The sequence below is a fragment of the Vulpes vulpes genome, chromosome 7 (assembly GCF_048418805.1).
Source record: "Vulpes vulpes isolate BD-2025 chromosome 7, VulVul3, whole genome shotgun sequence".
NCBI classification, from domain to species: Eukaryota; Metazoa; Chordata; class Mammalia; order Carnivora; family Canidae; genus Vulpes; species Vulpes vulpes.
In genome coordinates this window covers 99,008,836-99,024,500 of record NC_132786.1, presented here as the reverse complement: position 1 = coordinate 99,024,500, position 15,665 = coordinate 99,008,836, and the positions used below count along the sequence as shown (strand labels likewise).

The window sequence follows — 15,665 nt, the reverse complement described above, 5'->3', positions numbered from 1 at the left end:
GCCGGCTGGAGAGGAACCTCTGCCAATATCCCCACAGAAGAGTGTCCGGCCAATTGCACCTCCACACCAGTCCACCGCCTACACACAAGGGACAGGTCGTGACAATGGAGAGTTGACACTCCTTATGAGCAGGCTTGAGTCTGGCTCTTTAGGGGAGAGAAAGTTCCTGGGTGAGAGTCCTTAGCGGAGTCCCAGTGAATTTGGAGTCTGGCCTTTCTCCATCCCTTTTCTGCTCTTTCTGCCTTTCTTTGCCCACTGTGCCCCGACCTTACCCCCATGTACACGCAGAAGAAAGTTTTACACAGAATGAACCCCACGTTGACGCAGGCATCCTTCCCCTTCCATCTGGCTAACGGCCCAGAAGGGAACAGGGTAGGGGGAGATGCGGAGGCAGGGATCGTTCGGATCCCTGTGGTCAGGGTCCCCAGGCGGGGCCCCATCAGCAGTCAGCCAGGAGTATTGGTTCTAGACCCACGAATGTATCAGGCTTTTCCTTCCTCCATCAACCTCTCAAACCCCAGTGAGGTCACTGAAATGAAAGAGAATCAGACCAAGAGAGAGGGTGGGGGGGGTGGGGGGTGGAGAGGAAGAGGACGACGACGAGGGAGAAGAAACCCAGACGGGAAAAGGCCATCAGACAAGGTCGCTTTTCCTGGCGACACAGCAACTGAGAGGAGCGTGGTACTGAATATATCCGCCCGCTCAGCCTGGGACTCGCAGAAGCACTTGGTGTTACCACGAAAACAAAGGAGAGGAGACGAGAGCAGAGAGAGAGAGAGAGAAGCTCTGAGCAGTTCCGCTTCGGTTCTCCGGGAAGCAAGGGCCATCTCCTCCGCAAGGAACCAAAGGGGAGCCTGGGGGTCTAGGAGGCTAGAGGCGAGCGGGTCCTGGCGGAGACTCGGGACGCGGCAGGACTCTGGACAGCGCCTCGCCAGCGGGGCTCCGCGCTCCCGGCTCCAGGTTTCTGGCTCCTTCTTGAAAGCCCCTCTCCCCGGACTCGGACCACCGAACCCAGGAGAATCCTACGATCCCTGTCGGAACGTGCCAGGGGGTGGAGCGACTCTTTTTTTTTTTTTTCTTTTTTTTTCTTTTTTTTTTTTGCCTCTCACCCGGTCAGGGAAGAGGGTCTCCGATTCTGCAAATCTAATCCTTGCGGATAATGCTTCACTGGTGAAGAAAGAAAAGTTTTGGGGTCTGGTAGGGGGCGGAAGGGGAAGGAGGATAGTGGAAGAAAGAAGGTGGATGGTTGGTTTCCCCTCTGTGATCTGGAAGGAATGATGACCGAGGAAGGATGTGCACCAGCGGCCAGATTATTGGGAGCCTCTTGGTGCTCTCTGTGCTGGAGATAGGGCTGGGGGTGTCCAGCGTGGCCGTGGGGGCGGTCAGCTTCAGCCTGGCCCTCCGAGAGCACAAGCCGCAGCTCGGAGACTCGTCCCCGGTATGGAGCGGGGTGTGTGTACGTTGAGCCATTTCACTCTCTCTTTACCTCTTTACGGTGATGGTCAGTGTGCGTGCGTTAGTCACTCCTTCCCTGGGGATGAAAACCATAAATCTCCTCCGGCTTGCATGTAGTTTCTTGTTGGCAGACTATGCCTCTTTATGTTGTCCCTTTATTTACTAATTGGTCCCCCCCGCCCCCCGCCTTTACCTCGGCTTAAGACCAAATTAAATGGCTTTGTTTAAAGTTGGGGGTGGGGGAGGGGAGTTTCCACTGGCTGAAGCTGCATAAGGCTGCCTAGTGGTGCTGATTAGGGAGTCACACCTGTCAAGGGCAGACTCACTTAGCCTGTTTCTTTTTACAACGAAAATCAAAATGAAAGTGTTACATCATTTTCTTGTATCAGGAACAAGCAAGGGTAGGTTTATGCATTTATTTCTGGGCAACAGTGCCCAAGGTACACTAAAGGCAACACTGATACAACAAAAAGAAATGTGTGAGTGTAAAGGAGTATTTTACCCCAGAAAACATTGCTCTTATTCTTTCTTTGCTAGCTTTCTGATACTTCACAACTAAAGACTCTATTGTAAGTTGTGAGTAATAAGTTAAACAATAAACAGTATGATATGTAACAACATTCTAATTGGAGAATAACTCATCTTAAAGAGTACCTAACAGCTCAGAGAAAATGTCATAATTTCCTCTAGGTCAGTTGTGATGTCAGAGCCAATGACCTTCTTGTTTACTTTGGGTGAATCTCCAAGGAAGCCTCAGAAACCCATTCTTTCCACCAATGATCAATAAAATAGCAGGACTATTCCTACCTACTGGGGGCCTAATTGTGAAAATAATTTTTCCTTCTTCTATAAGTTGTATAGCTGCTATGTCCTTCTTGGTTTCTAGCTTGATTCCAGTTTCCAAGATAATTTAATAGGATGCTATTCTGTCACTGATGATCAATAGGTGTAATTAACAATCATGGTTTGGTTATTTGTGCTTTAAGTCACTGGGGGGAAAATGACTATGAGTTTAAGAAAAATCACTTTGAAGTAATTCATTTTTGAGGAAAGTTCTAGCATCTTAAAAACTGGTACAATTGTGCTTTGGAAAAATAGTTTTTGTATTTTAATTTTTCAAAATGAGGCAAGTGTTTTTAAATTGCAGAAGTTAAAAAGAAAAGTAAAAATGGTACTCGATTTTAACACTGAATTTTTCCTAAGAATCCTTGTTCTAAATTCAGTAAGTTACTATCAACTTGCAAATCTTTTCTTTATTACATAATTTTTGTCAATATACATTTTAAATTTAAGTATGAAAGGCTAAAAGGCAAACCTTAAAATTAATCATTTTACATCTTATAGGTAATAGTATTTTGTGAGTTGTAGTTCTTATTTAAACAGAAATAATCAGACTTTAAAACTTCTATCAAACAACTGTCAAAATGAAATATAATACCAACATTTAAAACAAAGGGGAAAATAAGACTTTTTGATGGATTATGAAGGAGAAGCCTCAAATACTCTTTAAATCACTTCCCCTCTTAAATGTGAAAAATTGGGTGAATAAACATAGGTTGTCTCTAAATAGTATTAAAGTATCCATTTTATCTTCAAGAACTTAAAAAGATGGTTACATTTGCTTGGCATCATGTAAGAAAAGTAATTAAATTATTTTTTTTTAATTTTCCCAGACTATTTACCATTATCTAAATGAGTCAACATGTTTATTTGTACAAAAAAATGAAAATTTTGTAGCAGCTCAGTAAAAGGCAAATAAAAGAATATATAATCATTATCACAAAGAATTAGTTCCGTTTTCAACTGGTTCTTTAGAGTAGCCAAAATTCACCGAGGATCCTTGAACAATAGTTTTGAATTCTGTTGTCTGATTCAATAAACATTTTTAAAAGCGAATGTAATTGAATGAATGGATTTGAAACTAGGATGCCCAAATGGGTCACTTTTTTGCTGGCTTTTATAAACTCAAGTTAGAAAATCAAATTTGTGAAGAGATACTCAGTTTTGTTCATTATTTATTAAATTATAGACTTGCCAAATTGATTTTTTAAATTGTTTTTCAGAAGTCATTTGTGATATACTCTGAATTATCTCTTATATTGGTTAATGCTGAATTCATTTAACCAATATTAATAGAAGGCTTACCATATGCATTTTACTATTTAATGCAAAGACAATTAAGATGAATCAGAATACCTAGTAGAGAAAACAAGAGGAGTACATCACTAACTTTATCAGAGGTGAGAAATTAAAGTTTGACCTCAGAGTGATACAGAGGCAGATAAAGGGGAGGAAAATCCGGGTGGTCAATGAAATATCCATGGGAGAACAGTTGTTTTATCTTGATCTTGACAGTTTACTGGGACTTGTAATTTATGTATCACAGTACTAAGTAATGCATCACAGAGTGAAATCTGAAGTCTACCTGGGTGCAGATCCCAGATCTGTCATTAACCATCTGGATAATTCCAAAGTTTCTCATCTTCTGTAAAATAGGGTTGTTAAAAGGCACAAATGAAATAATGCTCTTAGTAAATGCATGGTGTATACTAAGCCCTGAATAAATGCAAGCTACTAATACTGGGTGCACATAATGGCAGTGAAGGGCATATGAAATGAGAGCCTTTTAGGTAGCATAGATGAAGGCACAAACTGGGATGATGTGGGTTATGTTCCAGGAGGAACAGGATCTTCTATTTTTCTGGGGCTTATGTGTGAGGGGAAGATAAGGATGGAAAGAGTGGTTGGGACCAGATCACAGGAGGCTGTGTGCTAGTCAAAGGCAATAGATTTATTTCCTCATATTTTTAATAATAATAATGACACCAATTCCTACTTCCCAAAGAGAGTCAAGGAGATGCAGAGGAAAACTAGATAAAAATATTAATCTCTTTGGTATTTTACTGTATTATTTATGGACACTAGATGGGATTTTATAATAATTAACCTGTCACGATAACCAGTCTATAATCAGAGTGTGTTTGGATTGGTGCCATGAAGGTTTTTTTCAATACATTATTGTCGTTATTACAAGATCTTTGAATTAAATTTTAGAAGTCAAATAAAACTGTACTATTAAGGATTACTTTTTTTTATGGATTCTGACATCATAAGCTTTTTATCTAGGTCAAGTGCACTAAGAATTCAGGCAACTATTTTGATCTTTGAACCCTAATATACAAAGTTTTTAAAATGTGACTTAAAATAGTAAAATAAAATAAAGGGCTTAAAAATCCATGGGCCAGATGCTTATATTTTTAGTCACTATTTCATAATCAGGCAAGAGTGCTTCCTGTGATCAGTTTAAAGGTGTGGACAATTAGCAAGAAAAAAAATATTTCACTATAATTTCATAGAGAAAGAAAGCTATAAAAACCTTACAGGATTTTTGCTTCTTGTTATCCATTTGTTATAGCTGATGTAATCACCTGTTGAAAGCATAAAGAAAGACATTACTGCTAGATAGCAATGAAACAACCATTGAGTAATCTGCTTTAGAAAAGACAGTCTTTTGAAATATAACTGATGTGTAAGATTTATTGACAGAGTTAAATAGACAGGGCTATGTTTCAAGTTGCTGTATGATAGTCACTTTTCTCAGTCTCCAGTGCATCATCAATAATGGAAATGGACTGTAGTTAGTACTACATAGATTCATGGTTTCAAGAAGACTTTATTTTGTTGCCTAGATTGGCACTTGGAAATGTAGAGATTCAGATGGTTGTGTCCAGAACATCTGGTGCTAAGTTGTATTTGATATTTGATAGTTGTATCATGCTAAATTTCATCCATCTATATCTGATAATTATTCTATAAATTAAATGTATTAAGAGGAACTTTTCTAAGCCTTGTTTACACCACATGCAAACACAGTCTTCTTGAATATTCAAAAAATTTTATCTAAATCATATGAAGTTTGAATGATTTTTATTGGTTATCTTTATGGACAATACTTGATTTGTATATTATGACTTTCTCCACTTACTAAATCTGATTCTTGAGGTGAGTGAAATTTATAGCATAATCAAGGCTACCTGTTATGGGAACTCTTGATTCACCATGGCAACAACTTAGCCAATTATAAGTTTGTGCTGAAATTCACCTACTATACATTCTGATCCATAATATAACAATATAAGAGAGGTGCTATATATATAAATGAGAGCTACCTCAAAGTATTATTTTTAATAATTAAATCTAGTCCAATTCACTAACACTAAAACAAATAAAATGAGGTGAAAGAAACTTCTCAAATATTTGAAGTTACTTCAAATGTATAGAATTTGAGGCTAGTGTATCTCTAATCAGATACGTCACTTTTCTCCAGATTCAAAATATATAACATAAGGGATTTGTATTTCTTAGCATGAGATGAAAGCATTGTCCCATCCTCATAAAAATTACAAATATACATTATAGCCAATTTTAGAGTTAATTTTAATCATGTAAGTAATTCATGCATAAATTCTTATTTCAAAGGGTTAAAAAAAAGAATCAAAACTGAAGTTCTCTACCACTTCATTAAAATTAGCCACCATTATAAATTTAGTATGTAATCTCATAGATATTTCTGCTATATAAATAGTATCGTTTGAACATATAGATCAATTTTAAGTTTTTTTGATATAATAAAGCCCATTCGTGGACTCTGTAAACCTCAGTTAAAGAATATCATCCTAATCTGATTCATACTGTTGTTCTTAAGTGCCACTTTTATCTACTGGGGTTGGGACAATTAAATCAGTTAGACAAGACAAACTACTAGGAAGTGTAGTTATTAATCAGGGAACCATATTGTGTGCCAAGGAAACATAAGTAAAATGTCTATTTCTAGTATTGATTGGTAATGGTATGATAGAAGAAAAATGATGACTTTTGCCATTATCTTATGAGATATTTTGTTTTAGTCTATATTTCATTCACATATAAGTGACATGTGTTTGAATTCCCATCTAGAGCCTATAACAAATTCTGTCTCAGGATTTTGACCCTTATCCAAGGATATAACTGATCTTGAAGACTTTAGAAAAGAAATATTAGAGAATAACTGATAATAATTGCATTGGTCACCTATTTGTTGGCAATTTGGTTGATACAAACATGAGTAAAATCATTCTTTTATTTAAATGATTTTGCCTAAAGCATTCAAATTAGCTTTCAGTATTGACATGATTATTAGCCAGATCATCCAATATATGCTTCAGATATGGTCAAGAAATTTAACTTTTTGTTAGCCTCAGATAATATTTAATTCTACTGGTAGTTGGGAGGCACAGGCCAGCCATTCAAACTGAAATACTTGCCTTTAAACTTCTATAAAAACTAGAATAGATTTTGGTCACGGTGTGTGTAAACACCCACGAAGGGGGGAAACCCCAACAATTTTATGTCCAAATGATATTGGGTCATTTACTTGTGAGCAAACAAAATTTCATTTTACTACTGTACTGTATGTATCTATATATAATCTTATTCATTCAAAAAGCATATCTATATATAAATAACTAAGCTGAAAGTCTTAAAATATATTTTACTTCACTGTCTTAGTAAAATTACTTGGTGGTCACTCTACAGATAGATGTTTATTTCAATATGCCAAGTGGACAGTTCCAAAATAAATGGATGGTGATATATAAAGACTCTCATTCAGCATATTTTAGGAGAGAGAGAGAAGAAATTGTATGACTACTTTCCGTTGTTATATAAGAAACCATGCAGTTCTTCTCATGAATGTAGATCTATCTAATCTCTATATATTAACTCAAATTGAATGACAGATTGAATTCATGTATCTCACTCCATATAACTGTGGTATTGGATAACTTATGTTTCTTCATGAAGTCAAGGAGAGAAATACAGTACCAGTTTCATGGGTTACTGCCATTACCAAGCCTGGCACAGATTAAGTGCTCAGGGAGCATTAGCTTCTTTTTTCCTCTACTGTCTTCATGCTGTCCTATGACTGCCTAGGACCTAGACCACACTAGTACTGCTCTGGTTCTCAACATTCCTCCAACGCCCTCAATCAACTCTAATTTCTTTTTTTTTTTTTTTTTAGATAGTATGTGTCTTTAGCTTTTGATTTAATTCATATATATATATATATATATATATATATATATATATATATATATATGAGCAACTACAAAAATGTACCAAAATACCTGCATTGGATAGGTCATATAAAATATTCAGCTTAAAACTGAATGGGGTAACAGCTACTGCTATAATCAGACAAATTAAACAATTATCTAAGTTAGGCAAATGAAACAGTGGGGATATAGGAACCACTATTTATGCCACAAAACAAAGTCCTTGAAAACATTTAAACTATATTAGTTCTTGTCACTAGTCAAATTATAAGTACAAATTAATATGTCTAATAAAATTACTTAATATCTTAGAGACTTATATGGTTTTGCTTGAATTACCCAAGTAGCTTTTGAAGCAATGCTTATAACATGTTGTATTATTAATAGGTGCATCAATCAAATATCTGGATTTCAATAATGTTTTTTGTAACATTAATTAGTGCTCATGTTTTTAACTCCAGTATTAAGACTCCTGAAAAGAAATTCTAAGTTCTATTAGTTCATGATCTATTATTAAATATTGGACAAAATTATGTAGTCAAGACAAAAAAGAAAATATTAGTGTTTAAGAAGACCACCTTGGAAGATAGCGTGCCTCAAGCTATTTGCCCTGTAGAAATAATACAATATGTGATTTATTAATAGTTAACTGTGCCCCAGATGCTTTTATATATGCTATTATTTCCAATATTAACAACTTTGTAAAGAATATAGTACCTTATAAAGTTTATGTAGAGAAAAGGACATCCCTAGAATCCACTGTTATTTAATCAGCTGAATTAGTATTTAAAGCTGGTAGTCTTATTTAAAAATCTGTATTTTTTCTATTGCATTGTGTGGAACATGGGAAATTGTCATGAAAAAGGTCATTCACTGAGGTCTGACCTCATTCTTTGCTCCCATCCTTAAATATATGAGTCAGGCAAAATGGCATAAAGATCAATCCCTATCACCCTTTGTATCTATTTCCCAGAAGAGATTGGCATAGTCAACTGATCAACAAGCACAACCTCCATATTCCTAGAAAAGCATGAAATATTTGACTCAATTGTTCCTACCTTTAGAGCTTAGGCTTTAGCCTTAAAAAGTAAAACAAAATTATGCATCTCAAATGTTCATTAAATGTTATGAGAACAAGTCAGGAAGACATCAAACAATATGTTAAAACATAGTTCAAAATGAGTATTATCAGTGAGGGATCAGGGTTGACTCCCTGTGGAGGGAGATTTTTATCCAGGCCTGATAGATTGGGTAGCTTTCCAGTGGGCAGAAGAGAGGAGGAGTGCTAAGCAGAGCTATTAACATGTGCAAAGTTGGAGAATTTGTGGAAGATAGAGGAGATTGGAGTTGTTAGAGCAAAGGTACATTCACATAATAACTGGCAAGATCTAATTCATCTAAATACAATGGGACCAACTTTAAAAGGGTCCTGAAAGAATGATAGGATTAGTCTGCCCTTGATTCATTTTTTATATAAATTTATTTTTTATTGGTGTTCAATTTGCCAACATATAGAATAACACCCAGTGCTCATCCTGTCAAGTGCCCACCTCAGTGCCCTTGATTCTTAACTAAGCTTGGTGAGGTCTGCTGGGTAAAACTTGCAATCAATGAGGCCAAGGCAGATGGGCCAGGAATTGCTGCTCAATTTCAAGTCAAAACACCAGCCTTTGATTCCAAGTGTGTGTCCTGTGTCAAAAGAAAGACTTGAGGGAAATCTTGAGACTTGAAGGAAGTGTAAATCTACCATCACAACCTAACCTCATTTCAGGTGATTTTCCTGTTGATGGTGCATTTGTAAGATCATAATTTCCTGTGTTCAATTAGTCCTACAGCTGCCTGACAAAGAGCTCATTTATTTAATAGGAGATACTAGCATGACATTAATACATGAAAATATATTTTATTTTATTAGATTTTATTTATTTATTCATGAGAGACACACACACACACAGAGGGAGAGAGAGGCAGAGACACAGGCAGAGGGAGAAGAAGGCTCCATGCGGGAAGCCCAACATGGGACTCCATCCTGGGTCTCCAGGATCAGGCCCTGGGCAGAAGGCGGCGCTAAACCGCTGAGCCTCCCGGGATGCACTGAAAATAGATTTTAGAGGTTAAGACTTGGTTTAAATTCTAGGTCTAGCATTTGTTAATTGTTTAAGTTTGAATGAGTTACATTATCTCCCAGAGCAATCAGCTATTTATCTGTAAAATAACAATATTACTATCTATCTCATGGAGTTCGAAAATTAAAAGTAATACTTATACAAAGGGCTTGATACATGTTAAGTGTTTAATAACTATGACTAGCCCACAGTAATGATTGCATGCTAGTGCTGTATTCTTGGAAATTCAATTTTCTGTGTGTGGTTTCTATTTGTGTATTAATAGACATTTTATTTTTATACATTTCTGAGGGGGAGCTTCTTGTAAGGCCATTGATGAAATTGATCTTGGACTCAAGGCTTGGTAACAGTTAGGTCGTATACTTCCTCTTAGAAAATATGTAGTTTTCATAACCAATTTTGAACATTAATAGTTAGTTTTTATTTAGTTTGCATGTTCTAGGGTCCTAGGAATATTTTCTGGGTCAATGTTGATATAGAAAGGTATAATTTTTGTTTGTTCTACCAAATGGAGATGTGTGTTTGATTTTATCATTATTTTTGGATGGACTATTGAAATTCTTAGTTCTTTCTATTTGTTTCCCATCAACTATTTTTGGACATCATTTACTCTGAGGGATTAAAATAATAATGATAATAAGGACATTAATAATAGTAACAATGGCAGCTTATATTTACAATGTACTACATCGCCTAAGAATTCCAACTGCTTTCTTGTACCATTTATCTCAGCAGATGAGTTTCTTCACTTAAAGGATGAAAACCTAAAGAATTTAGGATTTAGTGATCTAAATTAACTGAAGAAAGCATGTATGCATGTGTGTATGTGTGTGCATGTGCACATGCATGTGCTCATATGCGTGTGCAGAGGAGATGAAGAGATAAATTCATACAAGGAAGTTGTTAATTGTCATTGATATGCAATGTATGCTGAGTTTAGGCTGCTAGTACCCTGATTTGGTACAACCTCACAATGTTGTGATCCTCTATGAGCTGCAACTTATTTCCATAATTGGCTAGCTTTCAGAAACTGCCTGGCATGTTGGATGAACATTCTTCTATGGTGTTGACAATTCTTGGGAAGAGCATAACTTCTACCCTCTAGTCCCCTGGAGTCCCTGGCTGTTTTCAATTCTGTGAGAACAGGTCACAAATCATAGACTCAAAGCTGGCGAATACCCAAGGGAATATTTTTTTTGTTTCATCCTCACCAAATCTATCTTCTACATTATAAACTTTGTTATGTTTTCCACATGTATCAAGTAGTGGGTGTTATATTTGAGTGTTGTCCAAATATATTATAGCACCTACATTAATTTTACTCAAAAGAGACATAAATTAAGTTGCCTTAATAAACAGAATGTTATTTGACAATATTTCCATATCTGGGTGTTCAATATTGATTACATCCTCTTTTGCTTCCCTCCAGAAATAATCATTATCTTAAATGTTTATATTAGTTTGAATTTTTAAATTCATTTATTTATTTAATTGGCTAAAATAACAGAAATTTGGGCTCAGGAGACAAATTCTTTTGATTGTGTTACTACGATCTATGAGATGTTTTATTTTAAAGATTAACATGAGTAATAAGTATACATAAAAATGACTTAGACAATTGACTCTTAAATATACTGCAAATTCCAAGTCCCTCTTATTCAAAATTCACAAGTCTAGTTTAATTTCCCTTGCTACTTTTGGAGCAGAAATAGGTCTAACATCAAAAAGTTGTATTTACTTAGCATACTCAAAATAGTCAACAGATTATTTTTTAAAAAGGAACACTATCACAAAGCAGACTTGGAATAGAATACAATGCATAATGCATTAAATACAAGAAAGATTGCATTCCACCAACACTGAAAGGGAGATGTGAAGGAATGGCATTCTGAGAATCAAGGCTGATTTTTTTCTATACACAGAAGGATTTGGGTTCTGGGGCAGTGGGAAGTTTCTGAGGTTTTTGGATGTGGATTCATTTAGAAGAGTTTGACATGCCAACTAGCTACATTCTATGATGATTTATTCTGAAATTCATTCCGTGATTGTTGGTTTCATTCAGTTGCTTTACAGTCTCTGAAAAAAGGCTTCTCTCACTTCAGCACAGCATCCCCATTTACAACTGTGGGGTTTGTTTTTCCATTTCTCTCTTTAGTGCTTTTGGTTTAATTTCTTTATTCACTGTGGTTGCCTTCTTTCCCATGCTATCTGCTAAGCCACCAAGATGGCCTCATGCTAATGGAGAACTGCTTATCACAACAGCATATCTATTGTACATCTTCTTGGTATTTTTTTAATGTGAAGGTGATCTGATCATATTTATGAGAGTTCATGGCTGTATTGATAAAAATGTACATTTACCCTTTTCCAGTTGAATTTTTGAAATATTGAAAATTTCAACATTTTCTGGAGTGGAAGAAATATGGTATATGGATCTATTTGCCTTGCTTTTTTCAGTGCTCTGTTTTGGGGTGGAAAATAAGAAATTAGTTCTAGCTTAAGGGAAAAAATAACACTGCATAAATAGCAGGGTTTTCCATGGACTAAGAAAAGAAAGAAATATAAATAGGAATGTGGAAAAGTGACTTCTTTTAAAGATGAACACTATGCTAAAAATGCAAAAGAATTGGGAGAGGGGGAAAGCAGAGGCCATTGAGAATATCTGTAAATCTAATAAAGACAGAGAAATCCCAGGGAGCTGGGTTGTGGAATAGCACAACTCAGGACCTGGGACCTATAGGGTTTAGGCTTATGGAGATGGGGCCAAATCAATGTAGAGATCAAAGGGAAAAATATTTAATGGGCCTGAGCTGCATGGTCTGTGCTGGGTTGGGATGAGTGAAGAAGAGGAATGTACAATGTAATGTGGAGAAAGTGCTAAAGTAAGTCAGAAGAGTCAGGTTCCTATTCCAATTTCATGAGCCAGATGCTTGTTCTCCTTAGTTCTTTTTCTTATAAGATTTAGTCAACAAATATTTATTCTACAGCTACAGCGTTTTACAATCTGATTTAGGTTTTGAGGATTTAGCTGTGAATAAAATAATCATGATCCCTGGTCTTCTGAAGCTTAATTAAAAAAAAATACAGACAACGAACAAATAATGCACAAATTAACAATTACAGGTTGTGACATGTTAAACAGGAGATATGTAGGCTTATGAAGAATATAACTTATTAATAATGGGAGAATTAGCAAAAGCATCTCTAAGGAAGCAATATTTTCTGAAAGATGTTGAGACATAGGCCACATGAAGCAGGGAAACTGGAGGGAATAGCATGGGTAAAATCCTTGGATAAGAAAGGTTTCCTGTTCTGAAAGAAGTGGGCAGCCTGGGTAGCTCAGCGGTTTAGCGCCACCTTCAGCCCAGGGTGTGATCCTGGAGACCCAGGATGGAGTCCCATGTCAGGCTCCCTGCATGGAGCCTGCTTCTGTCTCTGTCTCTACCTCTCTCTCTCTCTCTCTCTCTCTCTCTGTGTGTGTGTGTGTGTGTGTGTGTGTGTCTTTCATTAATAAATAAATAAAATATTTAAAAAACAGAAATAAAATGAAATCTGAAAGAGGGGCAGAGTGACTGGATTATGGCACATGAGCAGGGGGAGATAGAGATGGAGAGGCAAACAGGGAAAAACTCACATAAGCTTGCTCATATGCAAGCTACAGTGTTTCGATTATGGCACTTTTCCATAAAATGCCTTAATTATAACAGGAGTCTATTAAAAGTAGTAGAAAGGTATTAAGTGACAAGATTATATTGGCATTCAAAGAAGTTCATTTGGGCCTGCAGTTTATAAAATATATTGGAATTGGACAAAAAGTCACATGTCTATTAGGAGGCTACTGACATGTATGATATTATGGTTGCATGGATGACAGTGAAAGAATAAAATAAACATAGAAGCAAATATTTGAGACACAGGGTTGACAAGACTTTGTGTTTGATTAGATGCCATTGTTGAATAAAGTATTAAGAATGAGTCTTAGATTTGGGGACTAACAACTGATAGGATCCCATTTATTCTTTTGAGAATTAGATGATTAGAAAAGGAAAAACTGTGGCGCCTATGTGGCTCTGACAGTTAAATGTCTGCATCTGGTTCAGGTCATGATCCCAGAGTCCTGGGATCCAGTCCAGCATCCGGCTCCCTGCTCAGCAGGCAGTCTGCTTCTCCCTCTCCCTCTGCCCCTCCACTCAGTTTGTGCATGCTCTCTCTCACTCTTTTAAATAAATAAATAAATAAATAGAAAAGTAAAAACTCTATGTGTGTGTGCATGTGCGTGCATGTGTGTGCATGCGTGTGTGTGCATATATGTGTGCAGGATATATAATTGTGTTGGGTGGGGAGAGATCAAGAATTTATTTGTGATCTGTAAGTTAGAGTTACCTGTTATCTGTTAATAAGATTGGAGACATGCTGTGGACTATTGGACGGGTCTAGAGTCCAGAACACAAGACCGTGCTAGAAATCTAAACATGGGAGTAATCTGTAAATACATTAAGCACATTTAAAGGTATTTTTAAAGCCATGTTACTGATTGAAACCTCAAAACAAAGCCTTTAGTTATTATAATATTCAGAAGCTGGATATCAATGAGGAGATAGAAAAGAGAAACTGAGAAGTTGTGACCAGAGAAATGTGTGGAAAATCAGGATAGTAGGGCATCAGAGATGTCCAAAGGAGAGAGCTTCCTTGTAAGGTGAGGACTGTAACATGGAAGTCATTGCTGACCTTAGCAAAAGCAGTTGAGGTAATGGGCATATACTTCAGTGCAAAGTTTGCTAAAGAAAGAACGGGAAGAATATGGAGATAACAAGCATAGTGGTGGTAAAGGGAAAATGGATCTTTGTAGAGAGATAGAGCAAATGATGTAAAAGGATTCAGAGTCAAGGAAGGTTTTTATTTTTAAGAGATATTTTGGAATTCTTTTCCCTGCTGAGGTGAATAATGGAGGAGAAAGGGAGGAGAAAGTCTCTGAGTAGGTAACGGGTGATTGAATTTAGAGATGAAGTGCATGTTTTGTGCTGACAAATTTCGTTTTTGTATATTTAAAAAAAGAAAGCAAGATGAGCATGACTGATGCAGTTTGTCACATTTAATGGCAAATGGTGAGAGGAGTCTCTGATGGCTTTTGCGTTTTCTGTCTAATCTGAGGTCTGTCATAGCTAAGGGTAAGGGAAAGGACACCATTAAAATGTTTCCTCTCCCTGTTGGTTGAGAATTATAGTTAAGTCACACAATATAAACTGGATGGAAACATAGAAATAATTTATTCCAAATTCATCCTTTTACAGATAAGTAAACTAAAGCTCAGAGAGTTAGCACTGCTGGCTCACTATAGAGCCAGGACAAGAGGGCAATTCATCTAATTCTTAGTCTAACATAGTTCTCACAGATGCCTCAAAATATTAAGTAATCCTTAAGATAAGTGCTAAACCAAAAGGAAAATGCAGTTACTGGGTTACTGCCTCAAACTGAACAGGAATGATCTCAAATTATTGGCACTGCTAAACTATCATGAGGAGATAAGTATTTTAACAAATTTTAAGGATCTCCTCCCAGTTGGGAGTTTCAAGGCTTACTACAGAAATTGTGGCATATACTCCATGGTGCTTTTCCAAAGTAATGGGGAAATTTAAACTAATTTTTAGAGGTTAGCTAATATTTCAAACCACAAGAGTTAGTGATCAATTTAGATAAGTAAGCAAATTGCTTTCAAGAAGCCTTTAAAGAAGAGATTCAAAGTTCATTTATCAAACTATACACATTTGCAGGGCTTGGACAGGGACTGTTAAAGTCCTGTAGTTCTGAGGGTTTTCTTTTTTTAATTTAAACATATAGAAATCAAATTAACAATGAGATTTAGTATACAATTTGCCTAAAGTGGCTAGGAACAAATATATATTTGTATATGTTTGTATATATATTAGGCTTTCATCCAATACTGTTTTAAAAATTGTGAAAATATTTTATAAACATAGATGACTTTAAAAAG

General features: G+C 36.2%; 1 protein-coding gene across 6 annotated transcripts in view; it reads left to right on the top strand.

The window, feature by feature from the left end:
• Window positions 1-336: 336 nt before the first annotated feature.
• The window catches only part of TMEM196 (transmembrane protein 196), a 51,806-nt gene continuing 36,477 nt past the window's right edge, over window positions 337-15,665 (top strand). Inside the window, exon 1 of one of the 6 annotated variants that reach the window (XM_025993168.2) lies at window positions 337-1,438. In XM_025993168.2, coding sequence (XP_025848953.1) covers window positions 1,292-1,438 — 147 coding nt within the window. In that variant the 5' untranslated portion in view covers window positions 337-1,291. Of the gene's footprint in view, window positions 1,457-15,665 lie in introns of all 6 variants that reach the window. The other 5 variants (XM_025993167.2, XM_025993169.2, XM_072764506.1 and 2 more) reach the window with 5 other exon arrangements.